The following is a 16,504-nucleotide window of genomic DNA, read 5'->3' as shown; positions in this document are numbered from 1 at the left end:
GTGGTATGCCGAGTGGAAAATACAAATAAAACCAAATTGAAAAAAAAAAGGACACGTCATCACTTAACTGACGGATACTAACAGATTGCTATTTTTGTGAAATCGGGCATAGTACATTGATACGTTTGTGAAAAAAAAATCTATGTTGATACAAGTGTTAATAGGACATAAGTACGTTGCATATTTCTGTATTTAAGCCTATAATTTATAAGAAGTAAGTGGGAAAAGAAATTGAGAATAATAAGTGAGAGAGATACCTTTTTGAGAGAGTGAGAAAGTAGAGTAGAAGGGATCAGGAGATTTGATGATCAAAGGAATAAAGTCTTATTTTTTATTAGGCTAGTGCTCATTGTTCTTCTTGGCTGCTAGCCTGCTAGGTTAGATTGGGAGTTCCGGAGTTGTGAGATAGAAACAATTAGGTTGACAAGTTTTTGTTATATAAGACAAATTATTAGAAGTACCCTCTGTAAGTGATAAATTACAAAAGACAATGTTATTTTAATTGGAAATATTTAATAAATAGTTGGACAATTATGGTATGTATATTTATAGTGAAAGTGTCAAACTATAACTAGGGTTTGGTTAGGACTAATGAGGGCTGAATTAGGGTCGGGCCTATGTTTCAGAATTTTAGCCCTAGCATTGTCTAAGAAGGCATTAGGGCCGGGCTGACCCTACCCTAAACTCTGTAAGAGCTTTATAGGGCTTAGGGTCAGGTCGGTCAGGACCGGATTAGGGTAGTTAGGGCCAAATTCCCACCCCTAGATGGTATATGTGTGTGGTGGCATTACTTTTAAGTGCGCGCATATATATATATATATATTTAGCTTGAAATTCAATTTGACTATGTCCAGCAGATATGTTGAGCACATAAAGCAACAAAAAAACCTTTCTTTATTTGAACACATTAATAAGAGTTTTATTAGCAAAGGATTAATCTTTTAGATAAAATGATGATTCCCAACTAAAGAAACGAGACACGTGGAGTTGTTAAATCAACCGGGCCAGAATGAAGACCAGGTCGATGGGCAAGGCAGAGATGAATAAGAAGACCGCTCAAATCTCCATCCAGTCAGGTACGTTTATTTTACTTTTATTACTTGTATCATTTATTATTATTAGGGTTTAACATTCTCTTTTCAAGTTTTAGATAAAGCGGGCAAGAAGACTGCTGATCATTTGCGGTAAATATTAGTGGTCCAATTATTATTGTATAATAATAATTTAAATAATGAAAACTAATTTATTTGAAATATGGCAGTGTTAGTATTGACCAGGACATTTCTTCCTTGGGAATTTTGGAAAGAGCGTTAAAAGCTATTAATGCTAATGATTCTCAGGTACATACAACATTGTTTTGGCTTTCTATTATAAACAATTTTTATTGATTTATTTTATTTTATTTCAGGTTTTAAAGAAACCGTTTTTGGACAAGTTGTATCTATTCTTAGTCGACTTCACTAAATATAAAGTTTATCATAATGTGGGATTCCAGATATGTGATTATACTGTCAACTATATATATATTTGTAGTTTATCCAGTTTCCTGTTCAGTGAACTTTCTAGGAAATTTGAACTGGTGTTCTCTTGCTTACGCATGGAAGTTGGCCAATCTACTGTGCATTCGGAAGACTGGGGTATTCAAGAGGACTTGATTCTACTTTTAAGATGTTGTATGGGCATCTTGCACTTGTTGGCGTTTGACGTGACTGTTCTTATTGAGAAATGCCGAATTCTTCTTACCATCCTTAGGAATTTGTGTTCACCAGATTTGGTGTTGCAAGTTTCTCACTACATGAAAGGATTGGGGAAACGTTCCATTGTATTCAAGAAGTCTATCTCGTGTGAATGGATGTATACTAAAGATGGTGATACTTCCACTTTTGAGAAGAGATGTGTTGCTTCTACGAGTTTTAGTGAACATTCTACATCACCTGTTCCCTTATTGTGCTCTGTTCTTGAGGTATTTTTAGTCACGTGAGTTTTCTTCTACTACTACTAGTTGCCATTTTAACCATGGAATATGCGTTTTCGAAATATCTCGGCACAAAGATCTACCCTTGTTTTGGTTTTATTCTGTTAAGTACTGGTAATGAGTAATGTCTAGGCTGGACTACAGTTCACAAAACTTCTATCATATGCTACTGATTAGAGACATCTAATGACCCCCTTGCAGCTGAATGCAAGAACCATTGGTCTTATTATAGGTGCATAAGCATGAAAGATCTTCATCTATTATAGTGTTAAGGGATAGGTCAAGGCAGAGCAATACTATATTCAGCTTAGCAATAGCGGAATCTTTGGTGTAATTACTAATTAGGCACATGTGCCATCTAATTTTAGGTTTTTGTGGACGAGCTTTTGGCGCACAGAGAACTAAGACAACATTTTAAAGATGTTGAAGCTGTTTCTTTTACAAATGAGAAGCTTTTTAAGGACTGCTCAATTGTAGGTGATAGTAATGCTGTTTTGGAGGTTATCGCTGCTCATTTTCTTCTATCGGTTCATGACGTAGATGCCCGTAAGAAGTTTCTAGACATATTACTTTGGAGGCATTGCAAGAAAGCTCCATATTTAAGTCTGTTTTCAGCCATGCAATTGCTTGGATCCCCTGTCATGCTCTCAGCTCCAAAAACATTCCAAGCTTATATGATATTGATGGTTTCCATATGCATTGGTATTGATATGGCTTCAGATGATCAAGAGGTAGACTCGGTACTCATGAATTACTATGTATCAGCATTTGAAAGATCCTTCACATTATATGCTACGCACATATCTTGTTTGCAATTGGGTGGGCATCACTACTGTGCTAACAGGATCTCGGACTCCTCTCATAAACCTTTTGTATCTAGGAGTGGTCATGGTCCATCTTTTGAATCTTACATCCGCCCAGTCACATATAACAGTATTAACCACGCCACCAACTTTGGTTCCTTTGAGACAAACTGTGAGCCCTTTGCAGAATATATTGCATATATCAAGGAGAATGAACAGATACATAACAAATCAGTGAAAGCTGATATTTTATCAGTTTTAAGCTATGTTGTATCACAAACACTCTCTGGTCACGTTGAGGGTATTGCAGTGTGTACAATTGGAGTTGTGAATCAGGACGAAGCTTATCATCTTGCATCTATAATGAAGTTAATGAGCAACTCCTTGCTGCAAGTTATTCAGAGTATGCAAAGTGCGAATCTGGTGTGCGAAAAAACTACGAAGGACCACTCTCTGTCTACAGTATATGATGTCATATTTGGTATTTGTGGTTCTTTATTGCAATGCAGTAATATAAATAGTCACTCAACCCAAAAGCTTTTAGATGAAGTGATGGGATCTAATCCAACAAGTCACAAGGAGTCCAAGCTGATGATCATGCACATTGCGGATTTGTTAATATTCTGTTATGATAGAGGTTACGGATACTTATGGAAAGGCTGCATAGTCATGATGATGTCACTGATGCATCTAATTATGTTTGAAGATGGAGACTTGGAAGCATTGAAAGCATTGTTCGCTCGTTATCCAACTAAACCCTCAAAGGTTACTTTCTAATTTAATGGTTTCATTGATTATTGCTGTGGCTTCATTTCATTTTTGTATTTGCCTGCTCTGTACTTCTACGTTCTAATATACCAAGTGATATTGCAGGCATTGGTTGTTCGCAGTTCTACCTTAAAAATTGCATCAAGTTTTCGAAGGTTTCGGAAACTGAGTTTAAGGTACAGAATAATATGAGTTTTAGTATGAATTCAACAACTAATGGTAATTAGATCTGGTCTGCAACTTGCATTTTCATTCTTGTTACACTGTAAAGCAAAGGCATATTTTTCAAGTAAGACGATAGAATTAATGCCCTAGTAGATATACTTTTTTTCCTAGTCAAACAGTAGCTCAACTTATTTTTTTCGTTGGGTGTTGTATAATTGTGTTTTCTCACGTTAGCAACTCATATATACCCCCTTTAAGCATCCTGAATTCCCCTGGGTGGGGGGGACAGGATCTCTCCAAAATTGTCAAAGAGTAATAGCTGTGGTCTTTTTTGGATTGAGTTATAGTAGATATAGTTTTAGAGGTGTTATGAGACTATTCAAAGAGAATAAACGAAGTTATCTCTCTCTAGTTTTCTAGTTTTCTTTGCTATTGATGCTTTCTTTTGGGAAAAAGACCCTTGTTCAATTCCAGTCATCAATATTTTGAAACTTTCGAATGTCAAACCCGAAAACTTACTTGCCTCCCTCAACTGGTCCAAGGCAAACTATTATTTTCTGTTCGTAAGATCCGCATGTCTAACTTCTGGGATACCTGTAAAAAATATATGCAATGTGGATTAATTTCACAAGTTTATGCAGAATCTATATCACATAGTCTAAGAGGAAGTTTGTTCAGTTTTGGTTTTCTTGTCATACTTGTAGATAATGTGTATATTTAAGTAATTATACAACAGTTAGAGAAATGTGTGGTTCATTAGGTTTATGATCTTTTATATCTAGTTGACATCAGTACATAACTCAAACACACACCCACTTGCAAAGTATTATTGATGTTATGCTGTTAATCTCAGATTGCCATGAGCACAATACATCTTGTAATTCTTGCCATTTTTTTTCCTCATTCTTCTTACTGAATGTTTTTATTTTTTATTTTACCTGATCATGGTATATAGCATGAAAAATGTTCATGATATCACTCTTCAATAATCGAAAATCTTTGGAATTTTGCAGGGAAGATAAAGATATTATAGGATCACAAGATGGTCAATCAGAAACTCCCCATGTCGCTATGGTTGGAAAGGAGGAAGACACCTGCAATGGGGAAACTTATCTAAACTTGGTACTAGCAGCAGGTGGCAACAAGAGGCAGTCTGATCTTGATGACCTGGCTGATTTTATTGAGTGCAAGCCAGGAAAAGACTATTCGAAGTGGTTGAAGGATCTAGACAAGCATCGTGTGTGGAAATATGAGAAGAGGGCAGGTGCAAAGCGGGAAAAAAGGAAACAGACGGTGAAGTTTTTAAAAGGGATTTACACCTGAGAGCTTGCGAGTCAATGCACTTTGATAGTACTAATTGTGATTGTACCGCCATATTTACATTTGTGTCATTGGCACTGTAAACCATCTCAAGTAGGAAGGATATGTTGTACTTTTGGTTAGGATGTAAAGTTAATTTTGACCCTTAGTTAGGTTTCTTGGTAGGATCACTGATGCTACGTATAGGTATAAAGTATGTTGTATTTATCTAAAATGGAAACTGAGAATCTCAAAATATTATACTCGTCAAGAGTTTTGGCTGCCACCTTTATTGTATTTTGTCAGGGCCACATGTGTCATCGCCTATCATCCCCACTTAACCACCTTACAAGAAGTCAAGAAGCGTCTAGTAGTGAATCAGGTAATAATTATTTTACTGAAACCGACACCAAGTCTCCTGAATTCTCTGCAATTTCGTTGTGTTCGGTACCAATGATCTGTGGTTGGAGCATTGTTGACGTTGGATCTGAAGGATCTTATGCTGGAAGGATCTTATGCTGGATAGATACCTAAGCAAGGTAGTCCACATAGTACGATAGCAGCATCTGAATGCGGAGATGTTTTGGGTTGTGACCTGGTCGGAGTCTGATTTATTCTTTCGTGTCTTGGTTTAATTTGCGCCAGTAACAGAGTTGATTTCGAGGCATGATATGCCAAACTTGGATGCTAGAGGACTTGATACGAATTTCGGTTTAGAAGCCACTTGAGCCTCTTTCACCTTTCACTGTTCGACAACAATCTTTTCACTAATCTCTAAATCAATTGTTGAAGTAAACATTGTCAGCCAAGAAAGAATGTATTATAACGGTGTATTTGAAGGGATTGAGTGGCACTTGTCAAAGCAATTTACAAACTACAAGCTGTCAGCATTTGAGTTCGAGGTTGATGGTTCAAAAGACTGTACAAGACTGGCAGCTTACAATGCCAATCCACATCACCCCTACTTTTTCCTCTTTATTGGTGACGGTAACTTCTAACAATAACTACCAAACTTCTGCAGTAACAGAAAGAACATACATTGAACATTGCTAAACAACCTTTTATGGCAATTACATTGATACATCTGTTGTACATTGGCCATGAATTCCAACTGCATGGATTTCCTCACATCCTAGTTTCTTCTCATGTAATGCAATCAAATAAACAGAATGCAACAGCAAGGGCATACATTGGGGAGAAGGAAACACTCGTGTTTATGGTTTACAAATGCAAAAACTGCAATTGAACTTCTTGAATAGCTGCACACAGTCAAAGGATATGCAAGATATTCAACCTATCATCGTCCACGTCTGTGCTCCAAAAACCTAATAATGTACCAAAATTAAATTCATAATATACAAAATAGAGCAGTAACACGGTCACAGCCACCTTCTCCTATCTAGGTGACTGCCCAATGCACACTGTTGAATATTTGAATGAGAGCTTATTCAATTGTTGTGCATCTTCATGAACAATCAATGGGCTGCATTGTGCAGTCTCTAGCATTTCTAAAAATGATGGATAAGCAACGGTGCATCAAACTCACATAAACAAGGTCCTTTGAAAGGTCTTAACTTGATGTAAATGGGCCCTATTTGCTTTTCCCTGTGTTTTCTTTAACACGCTGACTCACCTCTTTGTTCTTCATTGGGGTTTGGGCAGGAAATGAAAAGCAACCAAAGAAACGTAGTTGGAATTTGTAATCACAATCAAATTGATGCTTAGTCTGACCCTCTCCTATTGTACCATATTTTCTTTGGTTATCAACAAATAAACTGAACAAGCCTCTGCAAGGGTTGTCATATGTACACCAAGCATTTTACGAAGGTTGCCCATTTTCTTAGAAACCCAACTAATAAAGAAAGCAATAAATGGGCCCTCCAATACTGTTAACAACTGCCCGCTTTCCATCTATTGAAACCTTTTTCTTCCACCCCTCTCCACCTACCAAAACCACCACGATCACCAAATAAGCAGTAAGAGGGATTTGTTGAAATGGATTTGAATCCACTATGGAAACAAAGAACACTTTTCGCCGCAAAGTGGAGGGGAGACGGTGCTGAAGAAAAGTAGTTTCCCACTAATGGATATTTGAACTTACTATTCCCCATTGGATCATGCAAAGTTCAAACAACATATTCAACAACCCAAACAACAATGGGGAACTATATTCTGAGATGGAAAAGTGGGCAGCCGCTAGCACACTGAGAGGCTCCATTCATTTATTTGCTTTTTGATGGGGTGCTCTAAGAAAGTGGCAAACCCTGCTAAACATGTGGCCTTGTATACAACCACCCTTGCATGAAAACACTCTGGTTTCATTTCAAATATTATACTTCTACTTGTTCTATGACGACTAATAACCCTCTCAATTTCATGCTTTATACAGTGTTTCTTCAGTAATAAAATTACATCTGTGAATATTAGAAACAAGCAATCTTTCGACATGTTGTTCCTTAAAAGTTACCTTTTAATACTGGAAATAAAAAGTTTAAAATAAGCTCACACACCACAAAAGACGAGCAGTGAATAACACAAATGACAGGCGAGCTCTTCTTCTTAGCCTTCTAAAGCAAATGTTGGGACCTACAAAAACAACAAAATACTAGCATAAACGACAATGCAACTAAAACAAAACTATTGTATCAAATGAAAACAGCTAAGTCGTTAAAAATTATAACCAAGCAACACTCAATTAAAAGCATTCAGGCTATGCCTTTAGGCTCTTTGGAAGCCCATAGCAATATACCGCCTTGAGGCTAGAGCCTCACCTGTATTCTTTAAGCTACTTCTAGATACGAAGACACAACATGACGTTATACAAAAACAAGATATGTTGTGGCATTTTGTGTAAAATGCCCACCCAATTTCAATCAGAAAGCGGCTTTTTACACTTTTATTTGAAAAACTCAATAACACAAAGAATAAAAGAGAATAACACTAATAATTATTATAATCATAAGAGTAACAACATTAATAAAGCCGCTCAGATGAGCAAGACTGCAAGACCTCCCAAAATGCACCAGGATAACAATTTAACTCTCGGAAAAAAAAAATTAACCCCTCTAATAAACAAAAAGACTTAAACTACTTGTATACCTAGAGAAACCAATTACTTCTACTCGATGTTCAGAAAGAGTTTTTCCTTAGCATTGAGAAAGACAAAAAATAAAAATTAATATCTTATGTTTTCATTCTACCTCAAGCATGTTTTCCTCGAGAAAAGTTGGTCCTGCACAATTTGTGCCATAGGAACCATCATACTGTAGAATCCTAAGTTTGCCCTCCTGCACACACAGAAAATAGCCATTTTGAAACCACGATACAACCATTGTGTAGTTTCTATGTATATATAAGTATATATGATTATAAATGACCTTCATCTTTACCTTAGTACCATATACAAGACCTCCCCCAACCAAAGGATGGAAACACGCTACATTAACCTCGTCTTCCGCACTGGGAAGCACTCTCACAAGCTCCATATCGGAAACTCTATAAACCTACATGCAGTACAGACGTTGAATTAGATGGACCACCATAGTAAGAAAATATTCGATATACTAACAGCATTAAGTACAGCTAAACATGAGGTTGATTATTCAGATCAAATTTCGATGTACGCCTAACAATATTTGTATTCTGATCTGAAGAACCACACCATTCCAGGACAAACGAAAGATACAACAATGAAAATTGTAACTTCACCTCCAAAATCGTGTATATTGGTACAGTTGTCTCTCCATCAATGACAATGCTTCTGAGAAGTGAACTATGGCGTCGACCATAGGCCAGCAGTATGTGCTGCGATGTAGGAGAGAACTGCAGATACAAAATTTGAAATCACGGCCACACTCAGAGCCAGATAAGTATTATTTTCAATTAATATTAACACAAAAATTTTCAACGCAAAATGGTAAGAAATAAAAATAATATAAACGAAAAACAACAGTATGAAAGAACAATCAGCAAATCAGTAATCAGTCCTGACACCTACAAATTCAAAAAAACCAATGGAATATGACACCAAATATACTGCTTGAGTTATAGCTTTACTTGGGTGTTTGAGGGGACAAAAAACATTTAAGAATAGCAATGACCTATATAAATTATGTTCAGAAGGTACCAAACTTCAGCCTATTCTCTATATAATACTAGTTGAGCATGCATACATCCCTAGAGGCCATGTCCGAGCCCAAAAACTAACTTCCGCAAGGCAAATCAAGGTAAGCTGAATGCAGAAACAGCCTGAAGAGGTATACAAACTAGCTAGTAGCTAGAGTAGAATGAGTTTGATGTAACACTGTGTTACCTCTCGAATAAAGTCATTTTTAAAATAACATAACTACTTCTATCGATTATCAGATTGGTTGTGGCCGAATAAAATAATAAACTAATTGGACCATGTTATCCCAGAGCGTAACACTGTGTTACCTTTTTTCTTTTATATAGGTTCCAAAGTAGCAAGGGCCAAGGATCTACTCGACCACACTCAAATTCCCCCAATTCTCCAATTGTAAGAACTCACTCATCTCACTAACCCATCCCAATTGCACTTTACAACCCTAAACATTAGAGTAGCACACGCTCAATCAAATAGAAGATCCTTTACTTTCCCTACGAACTTATGCACCTCATTCTCATTTTGTTTAGAAATTCTCATGTTTCTTTTTCTTTTCCATATTGTGCAAACTATAGCATTTGGTAGATGATCCACTAAACATTTGGCTTAGTTAGAAAATGGACCCAAAATGATATTCTTTCCCAAAGCCTCCTTAATATTAGATGTTGGCGCCCAAGCAATAGTGAAAAATGCAAAGAATATAACCTATTATCCAAAAGCAAAGGGACAATTAGGGAGAAGGTGGTCCACATCTTTTTCCACCACTTTCCAATATGTGCACACACTATTGATATCCATACCCCTCCAATTCACACTGTCAACAGTTTGAATATTACTCAAGCAAGCATCCCAACTACGGAAACAACTCCAATGTGGAATAGAGAGTTCTTCCAAATCTGCTTAAATGAAAAAACTAGTGATCCTTCGATTCTCCTCAAGCACTACCAAAGCATACTAGTTAGCCAAAACTTAGTAAAAATGATTACACGTAAAGGCATCCCTGTCCTTCCACATAATTAATTCTTTATCCACTTCTCCAAAGTAAGGTAAGTGTTACGTTGTTACCTTATAACGACTTTTTGCAAGTTTTATGCATAATTTAAGAAGCCCCGGTTTCAATGTCATGCATATCGGGAAAAACACTTCCTACCTGATGGACATGTGATATTACACCACAACGGTTTCATGCGGAGGTGATACAATAAATGTTGAATATAAATAACAGAACATATTCTATAAGTTAAAACTGACCTGAATTGAAGTCAAACAGTGTGCAGCCCTGATTGCCTGTGATGCAAGCACCATACCAAAGCTATAAACCCAAACAAAAAAACATATCAAACTGTCAGATATAACTAAAGATATAAATAACATGAGAAAGTTGTGTAAGAAAAAAGGAAAGTGATAAAGAACCATTACGTTGACTCCTCAAGGGAATATATACGAAGCTCATACATCACTTGATGAGCAGATATCGGGTGTCTTGTTGGGGATGTTGCAGCACCAGTGACATCATGGTACACCTGTGACTGCAGTCCTGGCTCAGCTTCCATATGAGGAAGCATGCATGCGACACAAGCGGCTAAAAATCTTCCACAAGGTGAAAAATGAGCACCCATTTCACTGTCATCATGGATACAAATGTTAAATTTCTGAGAGGCTGTCATCAATCTAATTCCGTGACAATCAAAAACATAAAAGCTCAACAAGTTGGCCATTGTGAAATCTGCTCATTTATGCTGAATGTCTTTAAGATAGCATGGCATTAGGCTAAAAACCTAATAATTTAGACTTTTGATGTTTTAAACAAAAGGTATCGATTCAAGGAACATGACCACAACATCTCAGCATGACATGGCAACTGATTCAAAGGTATGGTTTAAGCAAGTAACAGATTAACAAGTATGCTTTAGACCAGGACTTGCTTACATAAAAGGTATTTACCTACAAAGGACAGCATGTGGTATAGTCAGGCGGCACTTTTCAGCATCAAGAGGGGCACAAGGATCTTTTATATCATGTGGCCAAATTCTTAACTTCACCGTGCAGGGTAACTCTGCAGCTGCAGCAGCAGCGAGAGATGTGGCGAGCTCAGATTCTGCTCTACCTATAACAGGTTGGAAGTCACTTTCATCCGGCATGGCGTTTACAAACCCAACACCTTCTCCAGATCCAGCCACCGAACGATTTCGTGACGAACGATATCTCAGACCAGATCGTCCAGCTATCCTGGATTGGCTAATTCCATTTGTCGTGGTGGAGGTTGCAACTGAAGCATCCACAATACGAGTAGCCATATCAGAAGCCTCAGACCCCAGTCCACGAAATCCATGTGAACTTTCACGAAGAGCATCATTAAGAGAGAGCATTGGATGAAGACCGGCCTGGCTTTGTCCCATTAACCACCCTTGCAGAAAAGGTAGCTCCCAGAACATTGGGTCGCCAAAAGGAAAAAACTGATGAAGTTGACCAGATTCACCACTTCTTAAAAGCATTTGAAGACCTGTGTTCCCAGAAAGATTTGAAAGATAAATACCAGGTGTGACCTCAGCATCTGGTCTAGATTGCCTACTAGGAGTTCGTCCAACACCACTTGATTGGGAAATGTGAGGCATATTGTTGCCACCATCTGACGTATCTAAAGTAGGAGATCTAATATGATAGTTCCCACCTGTAGGCTGCCCATCAGTGGTGTCCATAATGTCCATGTCAGAGTCTGGCACTGCATTTTCTGTTTCATTTGCAGTTACTGGTATAGAATACGACCCAGGAGGCATCATAGGCAAGATATCCATCGGAGAAACCAGACAATCATGTTGACTTCCTACATTTGAATCTGTTAGAGGCTGCACTAGAGCAGAAGATTGCACTATCTGTGGAGTGCTACTTGAACCAGCAGCTGAAGAAGCATGCTGCATAACTGGTCCTCCATCTCTTGCAAAAGTAGGCCAGAACAAGAAAGGGAAAGGCATGGGAGTTGCTCTAGCTTCCAGATTGGAACGAACACCAGAATGCACATTCGCAAAATATACAGCAGGGGGAGGATAGTGCAAGTAACCGGCAGATGTTGCTAGAGTCATGGGAGAATCTGGAGAGTCAAGATCATTGACCTGTGTTCAGTTAAATAATTGGATTTAGGAGCAAGCTGGGGAAGAAAATGAAGTAATAAACAAATACATGGGACGAGGACACCAACCTCGGCGGTTAATAAAAATGGAGCAGCATGCGGATGAAAATGCACAGCCCGAAGAGAACGTCGTGTCTTCAGTATGATGGCTGGTGAGGAAGTTTCTCCCCTCCTATTGTAGTGCCATATGTACAGCTGATAAAGAATTGCAAAGTCAGATGTACGACGGAAAGAACAAAAGGTCCAAAAGTTGTGCTACGCTACAGCTCAAAGTAAGGGACTTCTATCCAAGAGATAATGGTGTGTAGAACAATGAACTACTAGCAGCAATAGTCCATTACCTTGTGGCCCGATGCTACAGCAAGAACCTCCCCTTGTGCATGGAAAGCAATAGAAGCAATAGGCCGGTCTGCACAAAGAAAATTGTGCATCAGATCAAACTGTCCAAGGAATTTACATTTGAATAAATAAAAAGATAATTTGCAATGGAGATTACAAAAATCACGCGATTCTATACACTCTGCAGTTTTTGCATCCCACAATCGAACCTCGTGGTCCAAACTTCCACTTGCTAGTATATCTGGGTGCACTGGGTGGAACCTAACCTGCAATATAAAGCTGGCGCATGAGGAAGAAAAGGATTACCCAACAAAACCAGATTCCTATACAGAGGTTTGATGCACCATCCACATATAATTTAGAACCTGTTGCACTGTTGGTAGGAATTATCTAAATATAGTCCTAGCTTCGACTTGGTTATGATATATATCAAAGCATGTAAAACTTGACAACTAACTGCTTACCACCCAAGGTGTCCGACGATGACCAATCAACACTTTTAAGCAACTTCCAGTGAGACAGTCGATAATTTTGACAGCATGGTCGCCACTGTATGCAAAGAAAGGTCATAAATTTTTTATCAATGAAGAACAGAAACATGCGTAGACAACAACATCAACCTACTGTGTAGATGCAAGTGTTCTTCCGTTAGGACTAAAGGCTGCTGCTATAGTTGATCTTGGAGGAGGCACCAGAGGGCAATATTTCGCTGATAGATGCCGCAAGGACTCCGACTCCACCCTGAAAAGATAATCAAACTTTCCGTATATGCTACATTGATGTTACAATATGAAGACCCACTGAGAAATATGATGAGGTTGTGCTTAACAACAGGAACTGAATATAAATTATTAAACTCTAACATAAAGGGTTCTCACCGGGAGTAGACTTTAACACGGACTTTGCTTTCCGTTTAGAATTATTCGGTTCAAAGTTACATACGTACATGTGTCATCAGTCAATATACACTAAGGCTACACTGTTTTAAATCTAGTTGGGGGACCACTTGATCAAAACCTTACTATTCCCTTCATATTCTTCTCTTTCGTCCATTAATCCTATCTTCTTTTGCTTCTATATCTTTCGTCCATGAAAGAAGAACCAACTACAGCCACCATATGTCAAACAAAGCTCTCTGCAACTATGTTTCTTAACATCTATTCTAAAGCTTCTTCTAAAAAACGAGGAACAGGAAAAGCACACATGAACCGACTGCTGAACTCTGAACCTATTAGCAGCTAGAGATAAAGAGAGAGGTGAAATATTTTCCCCCCTGGCTTGTTTGAATTAAAGAGGCAAAAAATATCAATATTGACTCCCTCGCTACATTCCCAACAATTCATCTGGGGTTGGAAAGATTTTGTTTCATGCCACTGGGAAATTTCAATTCTTTCCCACTCATGCAGGCTCTCAAGCAAGTGTGGGAATTCGGGCTTCTAAGCAACTCCTACCATTTAAACCATTAAAAAACTCCCAAGGACCCAAAATACCCTGATGCCAACTTTCCACTTTCACAATATCATAAATAACAAGAAGAGCAAATAACTCGTTTCTTGCTCCTATCGTATGAATCTCACCAACAATAAACAAGAGTTTACAATAGAAACTATCACCTACAAGTCACAAATATTCTACTAGAAGACAGTTTTTCATTGTTCCCAGGTTACATCAAACTTGCAATTTAATATATAAATCCATAGAAATTAGATATGCTGCTATCTGTCATTTGTTTCTCAAACCTCATCCTCCTTGGGTATCAAAATCATAATGAGGTATCGCCTCTAATCTAAAATCTATTTCGCAAAATTTCTCTGCTACTCTTGTTCAGCATAACCTTGGCTTAAGCTATAAATCTAAGACTTAGAGATAGATGTGGCTTAATCCTACGTTGATTGCACAAAAAAAGTTGTATGTCCCGAATACAATTTTGTGATGTTTTATTCAACATTAGTGACAATGGAACCTTCCTAGCATATAAAGTACATAGAAAACTAAATATTAAATGAAAAAAAATTCAGATAGAAACCATACCAAGAAACTAAACCATGCCTAGCATCCGTTCTTTCAAACCGCGTACCAGACCGATCACCATCATCATCATCATCATCATCATCATCATCCTTACAATTAGAATCTACCTCTCCCCAAAGCTTTTTCGACGAATGTTTCGCTCGCGGATATATCTCCCTCTTTGCTAACAACCGATAAACATTTACACCACCACTAATAAAAAAAAACACAAAAAAAATCAATCCACAATTATCATAAAACATAATTCAGCTCAATTATACACAAAAACACACACCTTCTTCGCACCGGTGTTGTTGGAGGAGTTTGCGAAACAGGTTTGGAAGATGTAGATGGAACATTTCCATCATATATTGACGAAGGTGACGATCGCATAGTAATTAATTCTTCTTCCTTCTCTTCACCAAATCTCCTCATACTCAATAATATATCCTTCTTATAATATTATATTAATTCATCAACCTATCATAACACACAATTCAAATCAATAAAAAAAAACAATCGAACGTAATTTTGAATTGAATTGAAACTTACAACATGCTTTCCGTTAGTCCGTGACACGAATCTCTCTCTCTCGTTAGATCGTTGGATTCATTGAAAACGAGACGCGCTCTCTTTTTTTTTCTCTTCTCTCTCTCTCTCTCTACGACCGTCGTCGTGCAAACTTTGTTTTTTTTATTATTATAATAATAAATAATATAAATATATTTTGTTTTTTGTTTTTGTGTATTATCTGTAAAACGTTGGTTTAGTTACGTGGTGATCATCTTGATCGTTCATTAATTAAGATAATAATAATAATAAGATAATGTTTTGTAAGGAAACTATGGTTTAGGGTTTTTTTTTTTTTTTTTATATTCACTCACTCATATACAGTCACACACGTTGGTGGGTTATGAAGCGGAGGCTAAAATTGACCACATCATCAACCTTTGTTATGGGCTAATAATATTATGCCACGTGTTGACTTGTTACGGGTTGTAGAAGTATGTAGGGTTGGAAGGCAAGCTAAACTAATAATAATAATAAGTCTAGGAATTTTGGATGGTCATTTTAATTTGTTTTTTTTTTTGGCTAGGGTTAGGGTTGCAAATTTTTAAATATGAATATGGGAAAGGAAGGGCTGCTGTGTTGTGGACTTGTGGTGAAACTATAATACGATTTGGAAATTCTATCTTAGTGAGACGGAAGATCAAATTTATAGTATTTTTAAACTAGCATGCATTTCTAACATCTATGTTTATAGTAGTTAGATTTTTTTTGTACCTCTCAAATAATAAGTGTTTTGATTATCTATCAACTGATAGCAAACACTTTTTTGTTTTCAAATGCAACATAGGAGAAAAAAATAATCATTTGCATTAGCATTGGAAATTTGGCTGGTTCACTTTGTTTTTGAAACCATGCTATTTTTTTCTTTTTTTTTTTGCAGATACCTAAGTTCCTCACAGCAACATCAGTAATTAATTGACAAAATAAGCGGCCTTTTATTTAAAATCTAAGTTGGATTATTGGATAAGACTTGAATCAATAAGTTGAAGTATAACCCGATGTATTTGTTCTGAATAGCTTCGTTCGAATTGTCTATTAGTACTTAGTTTGGCTAAAATTTTTATAGAAATTCAAAATAAATGTGTAAAACATGCATTAATGCTTGTGTAAAGGAATGCAATTGTTTTTAGGGTTTAGGGTTTAGAACATCGCAGAAAAAAAATAAGAAATAAATTTTACTCTACTTCAACTTCAATTTATGCATATACTAGGTATTACCCGTGTATTCGATATGGATGACATTTCCAAGTCTTTGTGTTTTATAAGCAAAGTCTTAGTATATATGCCTATCGATGCGCCAATGATAAATTAAATATATTATTTTT

General features: G+C 37.1%; 2 protein-coding genes across 8 annotated transcripts; one reads left to right on the top strand and one right to left on the bottom strand.

The window, feature by feature from the left end:
• Positions 1-842: 842 nt before the first annotated feature.
• LOC147509223 (2-isopropylmalate synthase) lies at positions 843-5,296 on the top strand. Of its 6 annotated transcripts, none has more exons than XM_086601551.1 (7): positions 843-1,076; positions 1,151-1,184; positions 1,262-1,340; positions 1,409-1,963; positions 2,344-3,543; positions 3,652-3,722; positions 4,725-5,296. In XM_086601551.1, exons 1-7 carry the CDS (start codon positions 1,010-1,012, stop codon positions 5,032-5,034), a joined length of 2,316 nt encoding a protein of 771 aa, XP_086457677.1. In that variant the 5' UTR covers positions 843-1,009; the 3' UTR covers positions 5,035-5,296. The 6 variants fall into 6 exon arrangements, with proteins under 6 accessions (XP_086457677.1, XP_086457676.1, XP_086457678.1 ...); XM_086601550.1 differs by having other exon boundaries at positions 874-1,076; positions 1,145-1,184; XM_086601552.1 differs by having other exon boundaries at positions 898-1,076; positions 1,555-1,963.
• Positions 5,297-6,031: 735 nt separating this feature from the next.
• Positions 6,032-15,327, bottom strand: LOC147509222 (Transducin family protein / WD-40 repeat family protein). Of its 2 annotated transcripts, XM_086601548.1 has the most exons (16): positions 15,162-15,327; positions 14,905-15,089; positions 14,631-14,822; positions 13,224-13,340; positions 13,064-13,148; positions 12,757-12,865; positions 12,602-12,669; positions 12,330-12,455; positions 11,078-12,243; positions 10,553-10,756; positions 10,385-10,445; positions 8,719-8,832; positions 8,400-8,513; positions 8,211-8,297; positions 7,521-7,596; positions 6,032-6,335 (listed from the first exon to the last, which is right to left on the bottom strand). In XM_086601548.1, exons 2-15 carry the CDS (start codon positions 15,042-15,044, stop codon positions 7,570-7,572), a joined length of 2,610 nt encoding a protein of 869 aa, XP_086457674.1. In that variant the 5' UTR covers positions 15,045-15,089; positions 15,162-15,327; the 3' UTR covers positions 6,032-6,335; positions 7,521-7,569. The 2 variants fall into 2 exon arrangements, with proteins under 2 accessions (XP_086457674.1, XP_086457675.1); XM_086601549.1 differs by lacking the exon at positions 6,032-6,335 and having other exon boundaries at positions 7,308-7,596; positions 15,162-15,312.
• Between the last annotated feature and the right edge of the window lie 1,177 nt (positions 15,328-16,504).

The sequence above is a fragment of the Coptis chinensis genome, chromosome 3 (genome assembly GCF_015680905.1).
Source record: "Coptis chinensis isolate HL-2020 chromosome 3, ASM1568090v1, whole genome shotgun sequence".
NCBI classification, from domain to species: Eukaryota; Viridiplantae; Streptophyta; class Magnoliopsida; order Ranunculales; family Ranunculaceae; genus Coptis; species Coptis chinensis.
This window is presented reverse-complemented; position numbering and strand designations above follow the sequence as displayed.